We start from the raw sequence: 26,934 nt of genomic DNA on the forward strand, positions 1-26,934 counted from the left end.
AGCTAACCGCCAAAAATGTTACATTTTGCACAAAACATGATAATTACCACCACTTAAATACAAATGACAAACTTTTTATATGCGTTTATGAAAATGTAAAGTATCATACATAATTACATTTTTGAAACGTTTGAATGTATAACGTACACACACAAAATCGTTTTGGGTGTGCAGTCGTGTGTATTAAAAACAAATTTTTATCTGCTTAAAAAGTATCACAAAAATGAAGCACAAACCAGTCCAAGATTATGAACTTTATCGGTCTGTAAGGATATTACGATTATTACATATTTAATTGAGCATAAATGATAGATCTTCATCTTCATAATGTGACATTAAATACAAGTACACAAACGTTGGGTTTTTATAAACAGTTTAATATATTTTATTTTTTTTACATTTTACAATTTATGAGGAAAGAAAAATTTAAACCGACATGCATACCAACACACAAGCGCACACAAACAAAACTATCACAATAAAATGAATCAATAAAAATGATTGAAATCAGAGAGCGGTTTCTAATTATTTTTATGTACAGTTTTAAAGCAAAATATGATACAATCAAGACATCAATTCAGTGTCTGATTAAAAATCGTAAATGCGAAAAAAACACTGATTTAAAATCCATCCTGGAAATAAAGATATAATGCAAATAAATGTTTTCTCTGGGTTTGCAGTCATCTACACTCTCTTCGAAATATCAATAAAAAAAAGATTAAAATCAATTAAGCTTTTACAAGAGAGGAAAAATAAATTATCTAACTCCAATATAATTCAAAGTACTTAAAAGAAAGAAAATTCCTTTCAAAAAATAACATTCCTTAGAAAACTTCAAGTACATAGATGTTTTCCAAATTAAGTCAAAATTATCGTAAAGGCCATTAAGATGTCTTCCTTCTCTCCTCAGCACCTAAACTGGAGACACTGTCTTTAGCATCACCGTCTCCATAACGTGAACGGCACAATATTCATAAGCGAGAACAAATTTGTAGATATTATTATTTCCTTTTGTAATCCCTCACCGCATTGGCTCGATATCTACGCACTTTCCCCGATATTCAGCTCAGACACTCGGCTAATCATGAAAGCATAAAGAACTTAGTATTTCATCACTGTCATATTTTCTACACAAGCTAAAAGAGCAAAAATGCAATAGGCTATATAGTGTGTTATCGTGTCTCAACCATATTTCAAGTTAATTTTTTTTGTGTTTGATGAGGTTTTTTGAATTTTTAAAATAAACGTGTGCTCTTGTCAGAGACACATAAAAATGTGACGTGTCACTCAAAAGAGGCACGTGCACTAATTAAAAATACACAATAGAGATAAAAACCAAGAGACTATTATGAATGCTGACAGAGCTGTAAAATATGTACGTTTCGTCGCTTTTGAAATGTAAGGCATTCGCAAAGGTAAGTATTTTAAATTTAAAATAGTTTAAAACTGCATTCGATGTAAGAATGCACGTTCTGTAAACTTTACAGCAAAACAAGTTTACCATGCGCGCTGATGATTTCGCAAACTACTACTAAACGCAAAAAACAGAAGAATTAAAAACAAAAAGATGTTACGGAAGTTAACTCATCCAGAGAAGTATCTCAGTATGACACTTAACATAATTCTGGTTTACTCTTTAGTTTGTGACCGACCACAGTGGTATGACAGTTGGTCTTTGCTCTAACGGTTTGACTGCCTTACTTCCAAGGTTAAGGTGTTAATCCTTTCATAGCTCTCAAGTTTACTAGAACTCAAATACTGTAGTTTAGCTTCACTTTTTTGGCTGTTGGTTATCTCGGTTTCTACTCGCTGCTGTATTCTCTCTGCGAGCATCTGATGAGGTATTTTTCTTCACATTCTCTTTGGGCGGGGCTTTTGTTGCGGCATCGTTAGATGCGCTGTTCTTGGTAGGTGGTTGTTTCTGATTGGCCGAGGCGGATTTGGATGACCCTGCGCCAGATTGCTGATTGGATGACATGGCTTTTGATGTAGTTGGGGCGGCGGTCTTATCAGTTGAGGTGGTTTTTTCCACACCTCCAGCAGCATGTTGATTGTCTGTAGAAGCCTTGTTAACCGGGCTCTGTTTGGATGACGACGTCGAGTTGTGTCGTCTACGTTTCACTTCGTCTCCGGAGGAGAACGAGTGTGCTTTTCTTCTCCCTCCTTCCTCTCCCATTGGTGGCTGGAAAGTGCAGATAAATTGATTTAATTTAGATGGCACAAGACTAAATATATGAATTACTTTGGTTTTGATATGTTTATTGTTACCAATTACTTAAATAGTGTGACTAAACACTATTAGGATTAATCTATGTTGCGTGTCATTCTTGAGTACAAAGTACCCATAGCATACACCAATCATACTTACATCTACTCGGAAATCATCAATGCTCTTGAACTTCTTTAGGTGTTCCTGAAGTTTGGGGTCAATGACCTGATTTTTTACCCGGGAATATTTCAGGAAAGCCCAGAATTTCTCCAGTCCATATAGCTGACCTACACAAACACATTAATCCAAATACATCAAATATAAGCAGACAGTGATAACTCTTAATATAGAAAATAAAAACTTAAATGAGCAAGGAAGTAAATTTCACCAACAAAGCATCAGACTTATGATGGGTCATTTGCATCCTTGTTGACTGTTTAAATGGCACAATAAAATATATGCAGGGTTCAACATGGTAAAAATGTTTTACGACTAAAGCCCAGAGTAGTCTGTATTTTTACGTTTATGCGAACGTACACAAATTGCCAAGTAAAGTTTATTTGACTCGTACATGTACACAGACGTTCAACGCATGCGCATTGCGACAAAATGCAATGCATCTCCTGGCGCACGACCTAGGGTTTCCAAAATCCGGCAGGGCGCGTAAAGTACGCATGCACTCTTCTGATGACGAAAATTGTGTCATGTGCACTGTATGCGGCCCCTTCATGTACGCATAAACATATGTACCATACTTCGACCTTAATACAAATTTACTTGCACTTTTTCACTGGTAATACCACATACATACAATTTTTTTTTAAATGTGGTTCAGTATTTTTTGCAGTAACAGCTGGAGTCCTACGTCCCTCTACAAAACACCTCACCTTTCTCGTAGTCACGTAAAGTCTCCTCCTGAAAGTCCTTGAAGATATCCGGTCTGAACCTCCTCTCCAGTCCATAGCTGTAGAACCGGAACAGACACTCCAGTCCATACCTGCAACAATAAATAACATTTAAAATGTTGTTGTTTTTTGTTAGCTTTTATTGGTATTAGCTTTCAGTTAACTTCTACTTGTGTAATATATCTTACTATTTTGCAAATACATGCAAAAAAAGAAAAGTATGATATAACTTGGATAAACACTGGTCTTATGGGATTACTCCACTTTCATAAAACATAATCCTGATAATTTACTACCCCCCATGTCATCCAAGATGTTGATGTCTTTCTTTGTTCAGTCGAGAAAAAAATAATTTTTTTTGAGGAAAACATTCCAGGATTTTTTCCATGTAGTGGATTTTAGTGGACCTCAACAGTTTACAGTTTCAATGCAGCTTCAAAGGGCTCCAAGTGATCCCAACTGAGGTATAAGGGACTTATCTAGTGAAACGAGCATAATTTTTGCAAAAAAAGTACTTTTAAAACCACAACTTCTTATCTTGCACTAGCCATCTGACAAGCCAGAACGACCTTACATATTACGTAATCACGCAGAAAGGTTACACGTTACATATGTGTGAAATGGACACTTGCGGAATAAATAAACTGAAACAAAGACATTAATTAGTATCATTTCACATACAACAATGTCATAACGGTCCTCTTTCTCCACACTTGTAAACATTGGAGCGGTATAGTTTCACATACGTCATGCTGCTGCATCACACAGCTAGTGCAAAATGAGAAGTTGTGGTTTAAAAGTACATATTTTTAGGCAAAAAATGACGATCGTGTCGCTAGATAAGATTATACCTCGGTTGGGATTGTTTAGAGCCCTTTGAAGCTGCATTGAAACTGCAATTTTAAACTGCATATAAACCTACATATAAACTAAGGTCCACTAAAGTCCACTATATGTAGAAAAATCCTGGAATGTTTTCCTAAAAAAAATAAAAAATGTATTTCTTTTTGACTGAACAAAGAAAGACAAACATCTTGGATGACATCGCGGTGAGTAAATCATCAGAATTTCTTTTTTTATAAAAATCGAGTATCGGTATTCCTTTAAAATTAAAATGACACTATATTTCAAAGTGCAAGAAAATATTGTAAAATGATCACAATGTTCTGAGTGCTGAATAATGTAAGTTTTTCAAAAAATTTTTTTAGATGATTCAGCAAAAAAGATGCAAATGCTTTGGTGCAATTCAATGATTTCATATTTAATTTTATTCAACTCAAGGCCCCTCACCTGTAGTTCTCCTTGCTGTCCTCCACGGCAAACTGCTTAAACTCTTCGTACATCTTCCTGTTGAAGTTGTCTCTGAGGAAGAACGACCAAAACCTGAAGAGCGTGTTCATCTCCTGAGACTGACCGACCCCCAATCGCTTCCTCTCTGAAACACACGAAACATCCACATGAGGAACCAGAACGATGAAAACAAAAGACTAATACAACGGCTTGTTGTACAGCAAAACCATACGATCATTGTACCATTGAGGCAGCGTCGGCGGTACTTGTGGTAAACTTGCTGGGTAAAGCCGTTTTCTCTCAGGAGCTCGTGGGATGGATGCCAAAACTTGGGCAGGGACTGAGGGGTACAGCCGTAACTGCCTGACAACGCTGGAGCCCCTTCTGATGGAGACGCATTTGAGCTGCTGTAAAAGAAAAGCAGGTGATGAAGTTAAAAAAGAGAAACAGCGACTGACGTAACATCAGAGTTTAAAAAGGCACAAAATACACCACAAACCTGATTGAAGAAGTGCGAGGTCTGTGCTCACGTGAGTCCATCACCCAGCCTACATGGCACTCCAGAGGAGGGTTAGAACTGTGACGAGTTTTCCTTTTTCTGGGTGTCTACAAGCATGGAGAAATAAAAATAAGTACAGTGCAAAAGTCTGAGGCAATGGTATATCTCATTATTAGCATTAAACCAGACTTAAACCTAAATAAAATCCTAATTTCTAATCTGATGACTTCAAGATGTCAGTCTCCTCAAAAGAGTTAAAAATGCGTTTAGTGCCATTAATTCAAGATTATTATAACTTAGCTTAAACATCAAAGCTGATGGTTGCCCAAGACATTTGCACAATACTGTATGTCTAGACAGAATGTGCGACTGTGGCACGCCATTACACAATCTGGTGAATTATAAGAGCTGTCTTGGCAGGTTAGCAAAAAACTTACATGAAAGATTTCTTTCATTTCTAAGACGCCTGGTAGTGATGCGCGGGTCAGGGTCCCGCTTTTATAAAATATTTGGCCCACCCCTAACAGCATGGTCATATTAATATAGATAATTTTTTTGTATTACCGTTTGTATTATCTATTCACAAATTCCCAACCTTAATTTCTCCCGCACCTCGTCTTTCATCTCCACTTTTATTTCTCTGTTTGTTTTGTTGTTGTGGCTGGCAGCGGGAGCTGCTTGGCGCTTTCGTGATGTGATGCCAAAGGATTGGGATATCAAGTTACGTTACTACATAATTTAACCTTATCAAAGTACCTAATAAAATACGAAAATATATATTCCCAGATATTTAATATAGGCTATAGGGAATTGCACGCAACATACATGTTTTTTGTTTGTTTTGTTTTTAATGACCCACCCCATCCCGCCCCGCAATAAAATGGCAATTTCTTTACCCGCCCCAACCCGACACGCACATCACTAACGCCTGGGCATTCACCTAGGTAAGCGCATCCACACATACAACCTTCTGACAATCATCTTACCTGTCCGTCAAGGTTTCCACTGTCTTTGATGACAGGGTAGAAGCGTGGGGTTTTGGTGGGGTCCTGTCTGCCAGGGGTACGTGGGGTACGAGGGGTCCGTGGCACACTGGATTCTTCTGGGACATCCTCGGGAACAGAATGAGCCAAGCTACAATCATCTACAGCAGAAACAAAGACATCCAGACGCAGTATGATTATATGCTTTAGAATGTAGTTAAGTTAAAATCTTCCCAAGACAAACACCCTAATAAAGCACAGATGCTTGGAAAATGTAACTAATGTAGCTAAGTATTGTCCACCTCTGCTATAAAGTCCAACTAAATTCAGTTTAAGCTGATAATAGTCAGTTTTTAACCCGCCATTTTGTTGAACGTTTGCCACTCGACACGGCGTGGTCACGTGGAAAAGTGACGTCAATGCATACCCTCGTTTTCATCTTTAGATTATGAGACTTTTTACAGACATTTCTTTTAATTTATCATATTGATAAGATGCATGCAATCACCTGTTTGAGACGGTGGAGGGGGCGGGACTTCCTGGTTGGAGTCAATAGGAATTTTGGGGTTCAGATTTTCAAACTCATCTTTGCTGATCATGTTGAGCTTTTTGAAGTTCTCCATATCCTAATAATGGGACAAGACATACATGTAAAAGAAAATAAAGATGTTGTTGCTGCAAAAGACCCCTTAGCATAGAAACTACATACTGTACCACAAAACCAGTCATTAGGGTCGGTTTTCTGAAATTGAGATTTATACATCTTTGGAAAGCTGAATAAATAAGCAAGCGATCATTTTGACCCATACAACGTATTGATGGCTATTGCTAAAAATATACCCATGCTACTTATGACTGGTTTTGTGGTCAAGGGTTATGGCAAGCCATTTTAACTTTTATTCGTTGTGTTCTTGATATCAACAATTCAATTTTCACTAGTTAAAATTTTTATTTTTGATATCAGATATTACATTTCTGCTAGTATCAATGGCAATTCTTGATATCAACAATTACATTCCCACTAGTAACAATGTTAATTCTTGATATCAACAATTAAGTTATTGATATCTGTAATTGTATTTTCACTAGTGAAATGTCACCATAGGCTGCCATTCAAATTCAATTCTTGATATCAAGAATTACATTTTCACTAATAACAATGTTAATTCTTGATATCAACAATTCAATTCTTGATATCAACAATTACATTTCCACTAGTAACAATGTTAATTGTTGATATCAAAAATTAAATTCTTGATATCAACAATCGAGTTCTTGATATCAAGAATTCAATTGTTACTAGTTAAAATGTTAATTCTTGATTTCAATAATTCGATTGTCACTAGTGACAATTTTAATTTCTGTAATCATGAATGGGATTGTTACTAGTAAGAAAGCCATTTTAGATATCTGAAATTATATTGATATCAGAAATACAATTTCAGATAACAGAAATTAAAATTGTCACTAGTGACAATTAGGGGTGTGCCGGTTTTAGAATTGGTGATGACGGTTATGACTAAGGGTGTCACGATTTCGATTTTAAATCGAAATCGATCGAAATTATGTCATAACCTCGAACTTTGAATTAAAAAAATGGGATCGTCGATGCGCCACGCCCCCATGTCACGTCTGGTTGGCTTGCCAGGCATTGGAAAAACCTCTCAGATATTTATATTTTAAACACGAGGGATGTATTGCTACAACTCCTTGAAATGAATATCATAAACAGGATTACTACCTAGTGATCTGACTTCAAACTGAGCGCAGCTCTCTGCCTGTGCGCGAGAGTGAGGCGCCAAGATGCAGCGGATTATATTTTAAACAAAAGGGATAGTTTGCCTCAGACAGTCACTTCGGACAGGTGCGAGAGCGCGTGCATGTGAGACAGAGAGAAGCGCAGCTGCTTATGACGTGCTGGATTTATTTCAGATGCTAGTCCAAGACGCGCGCATTAAGTCCATGTGCATGCAAGAAGGAATCCTCTCTCTACAAGCTCTCTCGCGTAAAGTGAAGCCCACAAACCCCCATGTGAGGAAAAGCACGCAATGTGCATGTTAATGTGAAACTATAATAATAAAAATAAATATTAATGGCATAGCATTTTTTGTCTTTAAATCTTAAATCGAGAATTGAATCGAATCGTGACCTTAGAATTGAAAATGTAATCGAATCGAGCATTTGGAGAATCGTGACACCCCTAGTTATGACATGAGTCAAATGTTACGGTTCATAACATAACCGTCGGTGGGGGGCGTTTTGCTCATTTAAATGCTCGTGGATTGACGGGAAAGTGTAATTTTACCATCAAATCATGAATGTGATGCCAAGTGTGTTTTAAACAGTAATAACTTTGAACAATTTAACAGAAAGCAATGAAATATTTAAAAAACACACTGTTGCCAGAAGACTGCGTTGTCTCATCTATCATCTATTTTAATAATCTTCATAGAAACAGATTTGTGCATTGGGCTTTTTATGTCTGTAATTGTGTCTATATCTGTCATTACACGGACCAGAACAGCACGAAAACAATGTGGATTAAAAGCGTATTGAAGAGGTTTTTCTCATAAATGCAGGTAAAAGAAAGTAATGTGAACTTGAGATTGTTATTAAACGCAGCCGGTGTAAAAGCACAATGGCCACGCGCAGCAAACGCTCTCCGCAGACGCGCTGCACAGTCACCCGGCGTTTGAATAAACTTGACGCTGATTAGCTACTTGCTCTACGTTTCTTTAAAACTAACAGCAAGACAACTAATTGGCGTTGAATGTGCGTTCAAGAGAGTTAGTAGATTAGCATAGGAGGATTTGGACTTGAAAAGCGGAGAGTACTGACGCCTTTCCGCGGTTAAAACAACATTCCTTCTCATGGTCATTCATGTTTATTTGATGCTATAAATTAACTAGAAGGAAGAGATGATTTGAAAGGTGAGACTTTGTTTAATATGTTTAATCTCAAAAGTAACCGAAAAGCAACCTGGTTTGTCCTGTATGTCAGCGCGTTGTCAGTGTTGCTCCGCTCTGTATTTTTCACTGCGTGAGAACATGAGGGGGCGTAAAACATAGACTGTTAACAATTGTTTTTAATTAGTATTTAAAAATTCTTTATGATAAAAAATGTTTTTAAAAAATATTTTAATAACACGGTTTTGCCGGTTATAGAGTTCTAATGACGGTGTTCAACTATAACCGTCGGTCTCACGGTTATATAATGACCGTCACACCCCTAGTGACAATCGAATTATTGATATCAAGAATTAACATTTTAACTAGTAACAATTGAATTGTTGATATCAAGAACTCGATTGTTGATATCAATAATTTAAATCTTGATATCAATAATTGAATTGTTGATATCAAGAATTAACATTGTTACTAGTGGAAATGTAATTATTAATATCAAGAATTGAATTTGAATTGCAGCCTATGGTGATATTTCACTAGTGAAAATACAATTACAGATATCAAGAATTGAATTGTTGATATCAAGAATTATCATTGTTACTAGTGGAAATGTAGTTGTTGATATGAAGAATTGACATTGTTACTAGTAGAAATGTAATATATGATGTCAAGAATTAAAATTGTAACTATAGAAAATTGAATTGTTGATATCAAGAACTCAACGAATAAAAGTTAAAATGGCTTGCCATAAAGGGTCACATAATGGAGATAGATGTATACACACAAAGATGCCTTTAAACATTGATAAGTGATGATTGTGATTCTTTAAAAAAAAAAAAAAAAAAAAAGGTACTCTCTTCATCTAATGACAAATGTAAAGGCAAAAAGTGCGCCATTAGAGAACAACGTCCCAACCAGAAAGTGAATCCAGTTGAAATCCAGAAACATTGAGAAGAACACATGAATCCACCACTATGCGCTTTGTGTTTCTACCTGCAACAAAGTCTTAATGCTTGAATACAGGCTAGATTTACCAGCAGCGTTTTAGAAATTACATCTTTATAGTACATCAATCTGATCATAAATGACCATTTGGCCATTCATGGAGTAATGGATGGATGATGCACCTGCAGCACTCAAAGTCTTTTAAGCCTATCAGGGGGATTTAAATTGGACGTGATGCAATGTATAGCTGCAGTTTGAAAAAAGAATAAAATTTACATTAACGGTCTGTATGTTTCCTGGTGCAGTCTGACATGTAAAACTGATTTATATAAATGCATGTGGTTGCAGGTGAATCCATTAAGCTCATGCATAATTTATAGTACATACATAATGTTAATGAAACACTCCCTCTATATATACACACAAGATCATTTTAATTTGATCTCAAAGTACAAATTGTATAACCAACTTCAAACGATCTGAAGAAATACTGCATGTGCGTTTCTGTTGTTCGGCACAGCTGTTTATCAGGTGTTATTGTAGACCTTGGCACAGTTAACACAGGTGTTAAAACTCTCATGAGCGGGTACAGGCATTACAAAAGACCACGTATAACACTGTACATTACATAAGTTTTATTTTTTTACATAAGAGTTCAAATTATCTCTTTTTACTATTCTGCATACAATTAAAGTGAATGGTCATCACTGTTGCGACGTTGCCACAAATGTTTATTGTTTATAAGCTAGCAGTGTAAGATATTGAAAAATATAAAAAACGTCTTTTAATGCAAGTTAGAATAAGAACAATTAAAAAATGTAAATACTGTAATGAAATTGTAATATACTAATAAAATTGAAGTGGATTTAATTTGAGAGATAAACCCTCTTACATAGGTTAAATTTTTACTACGCTCACTAGTATGGTTAATCTTAACCGCTGTATTCTGCTGTTTGTTTTAAGACTTTTCTGTGTTTTTTTGCTGCATCTATTAATGTAAAGCTGCTTTGAAACAATTAAACAATTGTGAAAAGCGCTATATATAAAATGTTTTGAATTGAGATAAAGACACATCAGCTTATTTATTTTGTGATATCTCTTTCTAGGCAAATCTTTCAGCATATTTTAATCACAAGAGTCAACGTGCCAAATATTTGCAGTGGAAAATTCCCATATTTCTGCTGAGTGTGAACGTTTATCTGAAGCCAACATCTGCTGAACTAACACCACATTCAGCACAATCTTCTAGTCTACATTTAAACTCTGCCAACCCCCCAACCAAAAACACTTATGAGATTGGATTATTTCTCATCCGCTTTCAAAAGGATGTGTCAATAGTTTAGATTTGTGCATTACATCCCTGCTCTCACCTTGGCATTGGTACAGTCTTGCTGTCCATCTTCTTCAGTCCATAGATCCTGTTCGTAGTAGAACAATCCATCGTTAATGGCTTTGGCGAGGTCAGCTGTAATTTTGGCACGTGACACGTGGTTTCCTGTGCGATCGCCCCCAGGGTGTTTCTTCAGGTGAGGAGGGGTCTGGGTAACGATCAGGATCTTGTTTACGTCACAGTCATCGAGTTCATCATCAGAGTCGTCATCGGACCAATCGGTGAAGGTGTTCTTGCGAGGCGCGGCCAGCCGTTCCATTTCCTCATCAAACAGGAAGTCCAGTTCCTCCTGTTCGGCCTCAGGCTGCTGCTTTGAGCTGGACTTAGCCGATTCTGGATGTTCCTGAAGCAAATACAAAACCTTTTTTTAAGGAATTGCAGCTATGTCAGATGAAGAGCTGGTTAACAAATTGTGTAATTTAAAGTGATACTTCAGCCAAATATCAAAATAACCCCATGATGTACTCAGCATCTATTGGTACCTTGTTTTTTCCAGATGAGTTTCGGTGTCGTTTTTCCACCTGTATCCACGACTGGGCTTCTGGATCCGAAAGGCTGCTGGAGCGCTCTTTAGGGCTCTTCACATCTTCACTAGTGTTACTTTTGGAGGGCGAGGACTCTTTAGACAGGGGTCTGCCTGTGTCCGTGTCAGTTGTGTCGCTGGATTGGCCATTTACCATGACTGGTTCATCCATGTGCTGGTTGACTGGGGATGATGGCACTGTGAGAGACACAGGGAGAGAGCGAGACTGTTGGCAAATATGCATCGCAATACTAAGAACGACTCAGAGAAAAATGCCAAATTTTAGCAGTCAATTTCTTTTGTTCTTGGTGAAAGAAGATTGTGGTCACCATAATTAAATAGAAAAAAAGCTGAACCTTTGTTGAGAGCGGTGAACGTCTGTCCCGGTACAAATTCTGGGCAGTTAATCAGCTGGGAGAAATCCGTGCGTGGGGAATCCTGAGGAGGACCGGGAATGGGCCAAAACTCCGGCTCCTCTTTCCTACGGATCTGCTCATCTACCAGCTCCACGACTTCACTTTTCTTTAAGGCCTGCATGCACATACAAAAACAGATATAACCCAGGCTATAGATAACGGTGTCCGCTGACATGTAGATGTTGATGGGTAAAGGTCACCTCTTTAATAAGGTTGATATCAGTGGTGAGCGCCTGGACTCTGTGAAAACTGGCGATCAGAGAGATCGGCAAGAAGCCTTTCGAATCCATCTTCCTCCTCAGGAAAAAGTCTCGCTCCAGGTTTGGGAGGCTAAAGTAGTATTCACTAAAAAAAAAAAACATTTAGTTATTACAAAAATAACTACCACTACAGAAATAACCTGTAAACTGATGTGTTTACATCACAAATCACAGTGTTCTTAATAACAGAACTCAACAATATTTATCCAAGTAGTTTACACATTTTTTTTTCAACTCGACACAAATATGTTTTTGATCATTAAACTGTTTATCATTTAAAAAATTCAGCTTTTCTACCTGAACCACAAACCGAGTCTTAAGTAGCAGAGGTATATTTGTAGCAATAACTTAAAATACATTGTATGGGTCAAAATAATAAAAAAAAAAATGTAATGCCAAAAAATCATTAGAATATCAAGATCATGTTCTATGAAAATATTTTGTACATTTCCTACCGTAAATATATTAAAACTTTATTTTCATGAGTGGATGCATTTGTTAAGGACTTCATTAGGACACTTTTAAAGGCGATTTCGACAATATTTTGATTCTTTTTGCACCCTTTTTTTATCATTTACTGTTTTCTACATAAAATCTTTATACATTATGTAAAGAACATTGTGTGAAAATATAACCTTGGTATATTTAATATTAACGAAGTAAAATCATGTCAAATATTGAAATCAATGACTGAAATCAATCTTTGATGCTCCTAATCTCATCATTAAATTATGAGACTTTAACTTTGATGTTCACAAATGACCTTAGGGATGCATTTAAATGCTTAAGAATTTGCAACAATCCATCACAGAAATACAAATGATTTTAATGAGAAAAAAGAAATGTAAATGATCAACGAATAGTGACTCTAATAGTAAACCAAGTTTTTCCAGAACATTACAGTCTTAATCTGTAACCTCTGTGACTGATGCATTACTTCATCAATTTATTCGTGCATCACCATTCAGATTCTCTCTTGCTTTCTAAAATATTGCCTAACATAATGAAAACACACAGGGGCCTCTGGCAAAATTGCAGTGACACCAGGTATGATGATCAGTTATCACCAGACGGCACGTTCAATAAACTTTTACCCTAAGAACATGCATGTTCCAGCACCTTAAAGGCAGAACTTTGGGTATGTGACTGAACTTTAACCAATTAGAAACATGCAGCCCAAATAAACATTCGTTGAAACTTTCTCTTGTCAGAGGCAGATGTTTTCTGGCAGATACAGTGGGGCCTCCGCCCATAGCACACCTCACATTCCACCAGCTTTAGTCAGCCGAGTCTGAGACGCCCTCTGTGTGCTGTACCGCACGATTTCAGTGTTGTGCAAGTTGCAGTAACGTTCAAGCTGTTTTAAGACTTTCTGAACTGGGATTTTGAAATGTGCAAAGAATTTTGACTATGAACATACAATAAGGGCTGTCACGGTTATGAAATTTGGCTGACGGCTAATTGACTAATAAATTGTGGCGATTAATTGCCTGTTTTATTGCTTTGATGTTTAATTCTCATACATTTTTTTTTGTTCATAAAATAATTGACTGGCAATGAAACAAATTGTTGTGATTATTTAAATTAAATATTTTGCAAGGTTTACCTGGTAAAGTAATTATTAAATTAATATATCTTTCAAAAACTGAAAATTCTTCATAAGAAATGAACACAATAAAGTGTCTGGAAAAAAAATGCAATCAACATAAACTGACTATACCAGAACAGCCCTTAAAGGATTAGTACATTTTCTTAAAAAAATAATAATAATAAAAATCCAGATAATTTACTCACCACCATGTCATCCAAAATGTTGATGTCTTTCTTTGTTTAGTTGAGAAGAAATTATTTTTTTAAGAAAAAAAATCCAGGTTTTTGCTCATTTTAATGGACTTCAATGGACCCCAACACTTAACAGTTTTAATGCAGTTTAAAATTGCAGTTTCAAAGGACTCTAAACGATCCCAAACAAGGCATAAGGGTCTTATCTAGCGAAACGATTGTCATTTTTGACAAGAAAAATAAAAAATATGTACTTTTAAACCACAACTTCTCTTCTTCCTCCAGCCGTGTGACGCGCCAGCGCGACCTCACGTAATATGTCATCACGTCAAGAAGTCACAGATGACGTTTTGAAACTACGCCCCAGTGTTAACAAGTGTGGAGAAAGAGAACAGTTCTGACGTTGTTGTATGTGGAATGATTCTAATTAATGTCTCTGTATCAGTTTATTGTTTAAAATGGTCCGCAAATGTGCATTTCATACATGTAACACGTGACCTTTCGACGTCATTACGCAATTACGTGACGTCGCGCTGCCTCGTCACACAGCCAGAGGAAGAAGAGAAATTGTGGTTTAAAAGTGCATATTTTTATTGTATAGCTAGTTAAGACCCTTATGCCTTGTTTGGGATCGTTAAGAGTCTTTTGAAACTGCAATTTTAAATTGCATTAAAACTGTTAAGTGTTTTGGTCCATTAAAGTCCATTAAAATGAGAAAAATCCTGGAATGTTTTCCTCAAAAAGCATAATTTCTTCTCGACTGAACAAAGAAAGACATCAACATTTTGGATGACATGTTTTTTTTTTATTAGGACTATTAGGGATGCACCGATACCACTTTTTTCGAGTACGAGTACTTGCATTTCAGTACTTGCCGATACCGAGTACTTAATAAAAAAACAGCTTTAGTCATATAATTTAACAAAAAAACAAAGTACTAGTTTTCCAGTTTGTTGTAAACTCTGCCTCTTTGGACAACATAAGAGGCATTAACCCCTTACACGCCGCTCAACCATAGACATTTCTCAGACCGTGGTATCGATCCCTGGTATCGGGGGACTTTTAACGAGTACTTTAGAAAATGTGGTATCGAGGCCGATACCCGATAGTAGCCAATCCTGGAAAGGTCATATTAGTACTGGACCACATGTCTGTAGTGGCTGCAAAAAAAAATCAATTCCTTACAAATCCTTAAAAATAGCATCCGTCACTTCCCAAAAATTTGGAATCGCTGTTTTGAAAATGTATGTTTTACCTGGCAGTTCATACTACTTATCAAATGTTTTGCAGCATTTTTTTTTAAATTGTAGTAGCCTGTTAGGCCTGTCCTAATCCACTGTATTGAATGGCTTTGCAATGTATTGCGTTACACTGTCAGTTAAGGAGCGTCATCTGATACGGTCTCATTTATACAGGCGCTGAAGCTCCACCTTGTGTTTTTTAAAGAGATGTGCAATCATTGTGGCGATCTGAAATCATTGCGATGAGACGATTGTTTAATCATTGTGACAGCCCTACACACAATACGATTATATTTATGTGTGTGAAATCCAGACTAAAGTCACATAATCTAAATCTCTTTGACATGACCTAACTCAGTTAAATTTTAACAATATCAAGGTTATATTTTCACAGAATGTTCTTTACAGTATGTAAGATGATTTTATGCTTCAAAAACGGCAGAAATCAAACCAGTGTTAAAGGATTATTCTACTTTCATTTAAAAATCCTGGTAATTTACTCACCCCCATGTCATCCAAGATGTTTATGCCTTTCTTTGTTCAATCAAGATGAAATTAAGTTTTTTGAGGAAAACCTTTCAGGATTTTTCTTTTATATAGTGGACCTCAACAGTTTACAGTTTCAATGAAGTTTCAAAGGACTCTAAACGATCCCAAACGAGACATAAGGGTCTTATCTAGCGAAAAAATCGTCATTTTTTGCTGAATTTTTTTTTTTAAATACATTTTTTTTACCATACTAGCCGTGTGTTGCGGCAGCGCGACATTATGTATTACGTAATCATGTCGCAAGGTCACGTATGACATATGCAAAACTACCGCTCCAGTGTTTACAAGTGCAAAGAAAGAGGAGCGTCCGACGTTGTTGCATGTGAAATGAAACAAATTAATGTCTTTGTGTCACTTTATTGTTTAAAATGATCTGCAAGTGTGTGTTTCACATACGCAACTGGCACATCACACGGCTAGTGCAAGACGAGAAGTTGTGGTTAAAAAGTACTTTTTATTTTTTGGCCAAAAAATGACGATCGATTTGCTAGATAAGACCCTTATGCCTCGGTTGGGATCGTTTAGAGCCCTTTAAAGCTGCACTGAAACTGTAAACTGTTTAGGTCCACTAAAGTCCACTATATTGAGAAAAATCCTGGAATGTTTTCCTAAAAAACAACTGAACAAAGACAGAAATAAACATCTTGGATGACATGGGGGTGAGTAAATTACCTTTTTTTATAAAAGTAGAATAATCCTTTTAAACAGCAAGGCCTACCATAAAAGTGTGCACACTACACACACACACACACACACACACACACACACACACACACACACACACACACACACACACACACACACACACACACAACCAATAAAAACATGAAATACACATTTTCATAGCCACACTAAATGTAAACAGCAATTATTTCTGACTAACTAGGACACAGTACTACACAACGAGTGTCTTCAGAGACGGACTATGACCTGCAAAGGCCCTGGGCCCTCTGGTAGGCTCAGATTAGCACACATAGGCTAGACACACGGCTCATTGCCGCCTTAATGTTGCATCTGCTCCACCTGCTGGTAGTAATGTGTTTACCACCCTTAAAAAAGCCACTGAGCACATAACTTAACCATGCGTGCATGTTTCACATATTTCACTCGACTAAAGATAAACCTGAAACATAATGTATACAAAAACACCTGACAGAGACATTTGTTTGTTATAACCTATAATATATGAGGCAGTACAAGCAAAGTGCAATACTCAAATTTTGTTTAAAATAAAAGTGAAAAACCTGAACGTACATTTGGCGCTTGATGTACTCTTTAAGCAAGTTCTCCTCGATCGTATACATCTGCACACGATTACCGTCATCGTAGTAATACACCATGTTAGTGCCGAACTCGGATGGAACCGTAGACCCATCAGTATACGAGTCCCGGTAACCGTGGGAGAAATCGTAGCGACCTGAGAAGAGAAAGAAAGATGAAAAAATATATTTAATTTATTACTTAATTCTGATTGGTCCACGGCAGTGCTGCCCCAAACAACCAATGTTACATTGTTTCTGTCTATGTAATTTGTAATGTGTAAAATCAAAATCTCGGATTCATGTCCACTTATTTATTTATAAAAGAGCCGTGTCATAAATGGGATATTTCCGGTTACCTCTTCCACGACCTCTGCCCCGTCCACGACCTTTGCCTCGGCCCCTGGGTCCTCCACGGACACTGCTGCCCTCGCTGCGAATGCTTGCCGTGTCATCAAAGAAATCTCTCTCTCTTCTCCAAACTATAAAATAAAAAATAAAAGAAAGTCACAAAAAGCAAAAGGTCTGCATTACTAGCTGACAGGAGGAGACGCAGTCTAAGGGGGCGTGTACACCAAAGCGTTTAAACGCGGCTGAAAACGGCAGGCGGACGCCGACTGTAGGCCCTTGCCAGCTTTATTTTTCAGCTGAGTGTTTTGGTTGCTATAATACTTCTGTTTTTGTTCATCAGTTGTTGAACGATGCGCCGGTTGGTTGTTGTAATATTTGTCCCACCTCTCCTCCACTGTGACTGGACGGCCGAGTGAGAAGTGACATTGATGAGCTGAGCGTTTCACCAAACGTTGAAAACGTTTCAACTCTCAGAGCTCAGCACGGAAAAATCCGCCAGCTGCTGGCATTTTTGAAAAGCGCTGCGCTTACATTGAAAACATATGCCAACTGCCAGCGTAAATTCCTTGGTGTGCACGCCCCCTAAAGCTATAGTATCCATAAGAACTTTAGGATGTATTAGTATGTATTAGTTTGCTTTTCAGGTGGCAAAGACTTAAGTTTGTAAAACCTGATAATCAAAATGCAAGGGAAGTTGACTTTGTGCGGTTAACATGGTCCACGGACTTGCTCACAGTTGTTTAGTAGTCAGTCCTTACAGAAAAACGCTTTTTTGTGATTGTTGCGGGCAAAAATCCTTGATCTTTCAAAATCCTTGATTTTCTCAACAAAAAAAAATGCGATGGAATATGCGAGATATTTCTGCAATTTTATGCGATGAAATTTCGGGCACTTGCAAAAACTGCAGGAACAGAACTTTCTGCTAAGATAAAGATATATATGATTTTTGCTACGAAAATGCGATTATTATAATAACCATGCAAGCCCTGCATATTTTCGCATTGACATCTGCAATTTATGCTGCGAAAGTGCGGGGTATTTGAAAAAAATGCGTCTAATGCATAAATATGCAGACTTTGGCTATTTATGCGTCGAATCATCCGATCGCATAATCACGTTTTTCTGGAGTATTACAGAAATAACACAAAACTGTTTCATTTGCTATTAAAACATTTATTTACTTCACACGCTTTAAACTACATTGAATGCAAATTTGATTTTGAATGTTTCACACCTTTACTGTAAAAGCAAACTTTCAGAGAGTTTCAGGTCTCTTTACATCTGAATGACTTCCGGCACAAGTAATACAAAAAAAGCGAAAGAAGCGAAACTGGTCTGGGGGCTTTTAGCAATGTCTTTTGTCCAATTGCATGTACATTTAGGTAATATAAATTATTTATAGCTAATCTAATTAAGGACCATCAGTATTGTGTAATAAGATTTTTGAAGGATACTGCCTGTGTGTGTGTGTGTGTGTGTGTGTGTGTGTGTGTGAGATTTAAAGCATTCACATATCTGAAACTCACCCCCGGCCGTCATGAGAATTTGTAAGCACTCAATACTTTAGTCTCTCTCTCTCTCTCGCTGTCACTAGCTACAGCTAAATGAATAGTACTGATGACAAATATGTTAACCCTTTGATGCATGACAAACTACAGTGAACAAATATGCAAAATAGCGGATTAAAGAAGTAATGCACAAAATACCTCTAAATGAGGTAAACAGGAGTGCAACTCGCATTTACATTTGATTTACATTCATGCATTTGACAGATGCTTTTTTTTCAAAGTGACTGAGTGCATTCAGGCTTTACAATGTATTATTATGTGCATGTTTGCATAATCTATTTTTGCATAGAATGCCCAGGAAACAAAAATGAGTTGAACACACTACCTAGGGTACTGTATGATGTAAAGGACTGTATTTCCAGTGTAATGAACAAGCCTTCTCTTTTAATTAAATCCCCTATGTTAATATATCTGTAAAACCCGTGTAAAACCACGGTCTACATATAGTGTAAATATGGGTACGCACTATTTCCACCATGTAAATACATCATGAACCTACATCGTAAAAGACAAGTGAGACACTAACTTGAATGATGTTAAACTAGCGCAATTTCCTTATGTATTTACATTTGTATAGAGCTGCGTTAATATAACAATGCCTCTCGTTCTGCTTCAGTCGAAGACTCCTCTCCCAAGGGTTCAGAGGATACTAAAGTGTCCATAAAATGCCCACTTTAAAATCTCGACGGAAGGGGTCAGTCATCCGGGTACTTTTACTTTTTTACTACTGGGTTATTCTCGCGAAATTAGACTTATGAGGTGTCATGAAACGTTTTTATAATGTTATAATAAACAAAATAAGAAGCATACAGTTACAAACATCTCTTCATGTACTATTTTGCACATGATTTCAAATGACATCAAACAAACCAATTTTGTTGTTTATTCCACATTTAAGCGGAAAATTAATTTCATTACCGCAACGTGTCCATGACTGGATTTGGGTTCTTTGACATGGAAATATTTATAATTAAAAAATCTAAAAAATAAAAAGCTTCAGTGCATGTTATACTATAAACATTTATAGTAAAGAAACATGTGGTATTTGGTGATCATTGGTAAATGTAGAGAAAATAATAAGGAATATAAATGTGTCCAAGACCAATTTTCTCATCCTCTGCAACAACTTTTAATCATTGTTTAAGCCCACAAGGAACTAACTTTTTTTTTTATTGTTGGAAGGGACATAATTGACTGTGACACTCAAGATGGCTACCAGGTAAGCAGCTCTTATTTTTTCTCTCCAGATAAAAGTTTAAATTTTATTTGTCATAGTACCTAGTCAACTTTTTAGTTCTCATTACCGAACCAAGAGTTTGTAAATATATTTAATGTAATATCATGTTGCGGTGATGATATTTATTTATAATGATAATCTAAAAATGTAAATAATTCTATAGGAAATATTTTTAAAATCCTCTAAAAAGAATGGTTATTGTAAGTTCAGACCTTAATCTTATATGTGCAAAAAAATTGGCTTCAATTGCTTCTTAAAAATTCTGATGCTGGACACCTTCTAAATCTGGATTTCGTGAGAATCACCCTACTATGCATTCGGACACTACTCGCCTCGTGCTTTTCACCTAATGTTTAGTATGCAAGTAGGCAATTTTGGACGCAACACCAGCCTTTTTTTAGATAGCATAGTGCATACAGAATTACTGCAGTCCATAAAAATTCCCACAACGCACCATAAAAGCCAGTGAACTTGGCTGCCATGTTAACTTCAGCCAAAATGACATCATACTTGTATTAATGATTAGCAAATATCTCCCAATTGCACAGCAATTTTAAATTGTTTAACAAGTGATTAATAAAAGATCATGCTGTGAAGTTCAGTGATGCTATTAAATGTCGTCATGAGGAAATGAGACAGCATGTATGTTTCTTCACTTCTGTTATCTGGGACAGTGTATGTTATATGTGTATATACTTGTGTATCAACAAATGCGTTGCTGTATTACCTCCTCTCCTGCGGGGGACGTTGTTTTGCATCTCCTCTCCATTCTCCACTTCCTGGTCATTTGAAAGCCCCGTAATTGGGTCGGACTGCGCCTCCCTGTTCTCCTTACTGTCACTTCCGTCGCTACTGCACTCCTTCTCTCTCTTCTCTCCTCCGACAACTTTCTTTCTCTCTCTTCGGCCGGACGTGCTCTTCTGCCCCTGTGTGTTTATTACATTCTGCTGCAAGCAAACCCATATTTTAGTGAATGATTTCTTTAACGGATTACATGTAGGAATGCGTATGTATATTCACAGGTTGCTTAAAGGGACAGTTCACCCAAAAATTCTGTCATCATTCTCTCATCCTGCATGAATTTCTTTTTTCTGATGAACACAAAAGAAGATATTTTGATAAATGATGGTAAGCACACAGCTGATGGTAACCATTGACTTCCATAGTAGGAAAAACAAATACGATGGAATTCAATGGGTACCGCCAACTGTGTGCTTACCATCATTTAACAAAATATCTCCTCTTTATCTTTTAATACAATACTTTCAGAATATTTGTTTGGTAAAAGTCAATATCTAAAAAAGATTAAACATAAAAAATCATCACATTTCAAAATGCAAAATATTTTCCCCTCACCTCCTTACTGGCAAGTTCTCCAGGCGTAGGCCAATTTGTGATATCACTGAAATCACTTGACTGCAAAATAAGAAGAGACAAAGTTTAAAAAACAATAAAAAAAAGAGAGAAATAAATACATAATTCAGCCTGCAACCTTTAAAGGATTAGTCCATCTTCTTAAAAAAAAAAAATTTACTCACCACCATTGTCATCCAAAATGTTGATGTCTTTCTTTGTTCAGTCGAGAAGAAATTGTGTTTTTTGAGAAAAACATTCCAGGATTTTTCTCATTTTAATGGATTTTAATGGACCCCAACACTTAACAGTTTTAATGCGGTTTAAAATTACAATTTCAAAGACTCTAAACGATCCCAAACGAGGCGTAAAACGATTGTCATTTTTAGCAAGAAAAAAAAAAGCTCTTTTAAACCACAACTTCTCGTCTTCCTCCGCTCCGGTAATACGTCATCACGTCAAGAGGTCACAGATGACATATCGAAACTACGCCCCAGTGTTTACAAGTGTGGAGAAAGAGGACCATTCCGACGTTGCCGATTGATACTAATTAATGTCCTTGTGTCAGTTTATTGTTTAAAATGGTCTGCAAATGTGCGTTTCACATACGTCATTACGCAATTACGCAGCCGGAGGAAGATGATAAGTTGTGGTTTAAAAGTGCATTTTTTTTATTTACTTGACAAAAATGACAATCGTTTCGCTAGATAAGACCCTTATGCCTCGTTTGGGAGTCTTTAAACTGCAATTGTAAACTGCATTAAAACTGTTAAGTGTTGAGGTCCATTAAAGTCCATTAAAATGAGAAAAATCCTGGAATGTTTTCCTCAAAAAACATAATTTCTTCTCGACTGAACAAAGAAAGACATCAACATTTCGGATGACATGGTGGTGAGTAAATTATCTGGATTTTTTTTAAAGAAAATTGACTAATCCTTTAACTCACAATAGTCGAGATGATCACACCAAGGAGATATTTTAAGTCACATCTTTTATGAATATTCATGACAAAGTCATGTAAGTAGGGAAAGAATGCTGGCATGTGGTCAACACATACTTAATTATTTCAATTTTAATATATTCAAAACAATTAAAAAGTTTTGTGTTTTGCAAATCCAACACTACTTATTCAAAAACAGTGTGCATACTATCTGAGCTGATTTCTAAAGGCAAAACGCTCCTCAAGTCCACCCTATTGACCCTATTCAGAAAGCGCGGCCGTCCCTTTCTCTAAGATCATTTCACCTTCTATTACTGGAGGAACGTCAGTCATTCCTCAAGCCGCGAAGCAACCCAGAATTGCAAGTGTCATATCAGATTCCACCACCGTCCTGAAATGGGTCCCGGGTGTCCCAGATGATAAAGCTGAAGTGTAAACCCTGAATGCAAGCTTTGAGTATAACTGTGTAAGACACAGATTGAACAACTAAGCTCAAGTGCTTTCACATGCAGTGGTGCTCATAAATATACTAACCTAACTAAATCTGTGTAAAGTTGTAAGTGGAGACAAACCAGTCAGCTTTGGAGTCAGTCACAGGGACGACTCTAGAGCCCTGTTAGGACTGAATATGAACCCATGTGTGCTCTCTCTGGAATGTCCCGCTGAGGTAAAAGTCAAAAACTCATGTGCCGACTCTGTTGACCATTTCACCCACACAAAAGACTGAACCGAGTGAACAAATATCCACTTAAATACAAACATAAGCTTAGCTGCTCTGTGACTGGCTGCCGCTGACCTCTGATCTAGACTCTGTTACACAAACAGACCGGGAAAACTGCAAGTTTACGCAAATAACAATCTGTACATGAGTTTATTTGCATTTGCCAGACACTTTTATATAAAGCTACTTGGTTGAATGTATGCAAAGTCCCTTTAGGGAAGTTGCGCCAATGGACGGCCATGTTTGCAACGTCTAGAGGCAGTTTCAGTAATGCGAGACTGAAGTCATATCTACTTGAATGAGAAAAGACAGAAATCTCTAAAATCACAATTAAACAACATATTTCTGACCAACAATTAAACCTGACATTGACGGTCCCATAACATTCTTTCATATACAGGTAGGCAAACACCTCATGCAATTCTATACAAAGCCCCGCCCCTAGAGAATCATCACAGTCTTTATCGATTGATGATTGGTTCTTTTAACTAAAAGAGGGAAAATTCTGTCACCATAGCGGCCATATTGAGCATTGCATAGCGGCCATATTGAGCATTGCATTTATAGTAATAGGACTGCTCAAACTTATATTCATTATCTTTGATACACGTCACCTGTTTGAGTCCTTTAACAAGTGGCGTTTCCAACAAAGTTGATATTTAGTAAAGTCACTGGTCGGTTCACAGTTTTTATCACACCAATAATATTTTAGTTGGGAAAACGGTTGCATTACAGCAATATCGCAAGCGCAATCATGCTTTTGCAATAAATATTTACACTGTAAGGGCCTCATGCCGACATTTGAATCACAGCCGAACCATCATATTTAGTATAATTGCCTCTATTATATAAATTATTAACTGATAAGGCCAATAAAGGAAATATTGCCTCATCTTTACACATGTCAGTTTCCTAGATGACGGTGTCTTACCTTGCTGGTCTTTCTGGCCCTGGGTTTGCTGGCACGGACAACTTTGGCAGGACTCTGGGGATCTGTGGACACAAAATAGAAACAGGAGAATTGTAATTATCTTTGCTTTTTCGACCAGCGCTTTCAAACATTTTGTCAGCCGAACCCCCTTGACCTAAATTATTTACTTATAATTACTTGACATTTTAAGTTAAATTTTAATCATTTAATAGAACATTTGCATGTTTAACTCCAAAAACATTTATTTTTTAAATTCATTATAAAGTTTTTAACAGGATCTTGTAGACGTAAAGTTTTTATTGGATTTTAAATCTAGTAATTTTCTTTTATTGGTACATAACACATATTTTGCATGAGCTCCACAGTTTTCAGATAAAGTGTTGTGTAATGGTCACATGTCACCTAGACTAAACAAATTATTTCTTTTGTGCAAGTAAGTGTTCATTTTAAAATTATTTATTTACATTTTATGATTTAGTTCTAATTATTTGTTTTTATCAATTCGCGAATTCGGTTTACAAACCAGAGCATTTAGTAAGAGATAAACCTTTGAAGTTCACAATTAGCATTATTTTCTAAACGTCAAAAAAAACTATTGCGAAATAACTGATGATATCCTGCTTTAACAATAAGTCGTTACAAAACATCACGTTGACTGATGTTGGTAGGCTTACTAATATCATATCCATCGCACTTGGCATTATTTTTAACTGAAGGAGACGTAACCGTGGGTTCACACCAGCCGCGTTTGAGGCGTCAAAACCGCGTCTAGTTTGCCGCTCTAACATTAAGAGTTTACTCACTTCATTCACTCGTGAAAGACGCGTGTGAAATTCTAGTTATCGAGACATTCACGGGGAAATTCGCGTCATGGGAGGGGCTTCGCTTTCTGTAATCACGTCACTACCAGAGCAAGCTCCTGATTGGTTAACGTGGCGCGTTTTTCCACCAAAGTTAAAATTTTTCAACTTGCATGTTTCACGCGCAACGCTCAATTCGCAACATTCGCGCAAACTAGACGCACGAATGAGGTGGAATCGCGTCTACCTCGCGGCGCACTAAACGCCTCATTCGCGCCACGAAACCTCCAGACGCGCGTCAACGCATCTTTGCATTGACTTAACATTGAAATCACTTACGCTTGACGCCTCTACCACGGTTGGTCTGAACACAGCATAATAGTATTATTCAAACATTACTGCCAAGGAAAGCCTCTTATACTTAGGAGCAACAACGTATTGGTGTTTCTTGAATAGTACATTACATCTATTGATTTAAATCAAAAGATATGTAGGACTGTTATCCAAACATTATTGACAAGGAAAGCCTCTTATTCTTGTGAGCAGACACGTATTGAGGTGTTTCTGGTACGTTTTAGTACATACCGCGTCATCTACAAATAATAATTATGTTACTTACCAACATCAGGTGACCTGAAAATGCGAATAAACTGTTTCCATTGCAGTTTTGCGAAATACACATCTTCCGAATTGCTTGAAAATCTTTTATGGGTAGATTTCGCGAAATTGCCGTGTTTTCATTGGACGTATTTTCAATTCGCAATGTCAATTTGCGCAATTTAAAGGGAAATGGAAAAGCAGCTAGTGAGATATGATGGCCTGTGACAGTAGGTGGACATTTACACATTAAACCCATTCCTACATACATTAGACACTTAGATTTGTACAGTGAGTGATCATCTGTTAAATCTAGTTTAGGACTGAACTGACTTATGCACTATCACAGCAATGCCTACTAGAAACACTTTAAAAAGCATAAATCGCTCCTAAAACATTTTGACTTTTCAGGCACATCGAAGCTTGTGAATACACGAGTCCATGTTATCCTAAACACCTCCAGGCTACCAAAACTTTATAGCTTTAGTTAATTAATAGCTCCAAGTATGACCATAAATATTGTTTGTCTTATTCATGTGATTTTTGTCCTTTCAATATCTTGCCCTCAAAGTGTGGACGCCAGCTTTCCGTCTCTATTGTGACTCAGGTCTGACCAAGCGTTGAATGTCAATTTTTACGTGTACACTAAGACACAGATTGTAAAGCCACACGCCAGCACCTGCACGGCAAGGTCAGACATCCACGCACGTAAAACATTAACTTTCTTGGATGAAGATTGAGCAGCAAATAACATTTCATCATTTCTATAAGAGTCATCGATGCCCTCCAACACAATGACATGGCCCCTATGGGGTATTTGTGCGGCTGTGAACACAACTAACAAAGCATTAGGCCTTGTTCTGCAATAAAAGCAGATCTATAGAGCACAGGAAAGCAGATAAAAACACTAATCTTGTCATAGTCTTGCCTAAGATCTAGATTTCTAAAACCAGACAAAGCTTCTTGCAAAGAAGGTTAACACACCAAATGAGAAAACTGTCTGCTTTTTAAAAACGCATCCCTTTATTGCAACATCAGAGGCTTTAGGATTGCACCGTTTAAATTATCTGTGTGGTTATGGAGAAATAACAGTATAATGTTACCATTTTTATCCCTTAATGATCCATTTCTCAAGCTTTAAAACACAGTAACTTTCAAAGCATTCCCTTAAGGGAGAAACAAAAACGCCTGTTACATTATGTTATAATAGCTGACAAAACCGGTTTACATTTTCACACTTTTTTTGGCAAAATAACAGAAAGCTGTCATGATCAAACAG

At 36.9% G+C, this 26,934-nt stretch overlaps 1 protein-coding gene across 2 annotated transcripts in view; it reads right to left on the reverse strand.

Annotated features, from left to right (window-relative positions):
- Positions 1 to 356: 356 nt before the first annotated feature.
- The window catches only part of larp1b (La ribonucleoprotein 1B), a 31,836-nt gene continuing 5,258 nt past the window's right edge, over positions 357 to 26,934 (reverse strand). Inside the window, exons 2-18 of one of the 2 annotated variants that reach the window (XM_065288230.2) lie at positions 24,259 to 24,320; positions 21,670 to 21,729; positions 21,041 to 21,257; positions 17,517 to 17,639; positions 17,153 to 17,315; positions 12,267 to 12,411; positions 12,007 to 12,181; positions 11,610 to 11,848; positions 11,108 to 11,470; positions 6,395 to 6,512; positions 5,890 to 6,047; positions 4,904 to 5,010; positions 4,648 to 4,811; positions 4,405 to 4,549; positions 3,097 to 3,206; positions 2,369 to 2,496; positions 357 to 2,182 (exon numbers count right to left, since the gene is read on the reverse strand). In XM_065288230.2, the coding sequence (XP_065144302.2) occupies positions 1,772 to 2,182; positions 2,369 to 2,496; positions 3,097 to 3,206; positions 4,405 to 4,549; positions 4,648 to 4,811; positions 4,904 to 5,010; positions 5,890 to 6,047; positions 6,395 to 6,512; positions 11,108 to 11,470; positions 11,610 to 11,848; positions 12,007 to 12,181; positions 12,267 to 12,411; positions 17,153 to 17,315; positions 17,517 to 17,639; positions 21,041 to 21,257; positions 21,670 to 21,729; positions 24,259 to 24,320 (2,888 nt within the window). In that variant the 3' untranslated portion in view covers positions 357 to 1,771. Of the gene's footprint in view, positions 2,183 to 2,368; positions 2,497 to 3,096; positions 3,207 to 4,404; positions 4,550 to 4,647; positions 4,812 to 4,903; positions 5,011 to 5,889; positions 6,048 to 6,394; positions 6,513 to 11,107; positions 11,471 to 11,609; positions 11,849 to 12,006; positions 12,182 to 12,266; positions 12,412 to 17,152; positions 17,316 to 17,516; positions 17,640 to 21,040; positions 21,261 to 21,669; positions 21,730 to 24,258; positions 24,321 to 26,934 lie in introns of both variants that reach the window. The other variant, XM_065288229.2, reaches the window with a different exon arrangement.

This window comes from Paramisgurnus dabryanus, chromosome 17 (genome assembly GCF_030506205.2).
Source record: "Paramisgurnus dabryanus chromosome 17, PD_genome_1.1, whole genome shotgun sequence".
Taxonomy (NCBI): domain Eukaryota; kingdom Metazoa; phylum Chordata; class Actinopteri; order Cypriniformes; family Cobitidae; genus Paramisgurnus; species Paramisgurnus dabryanus.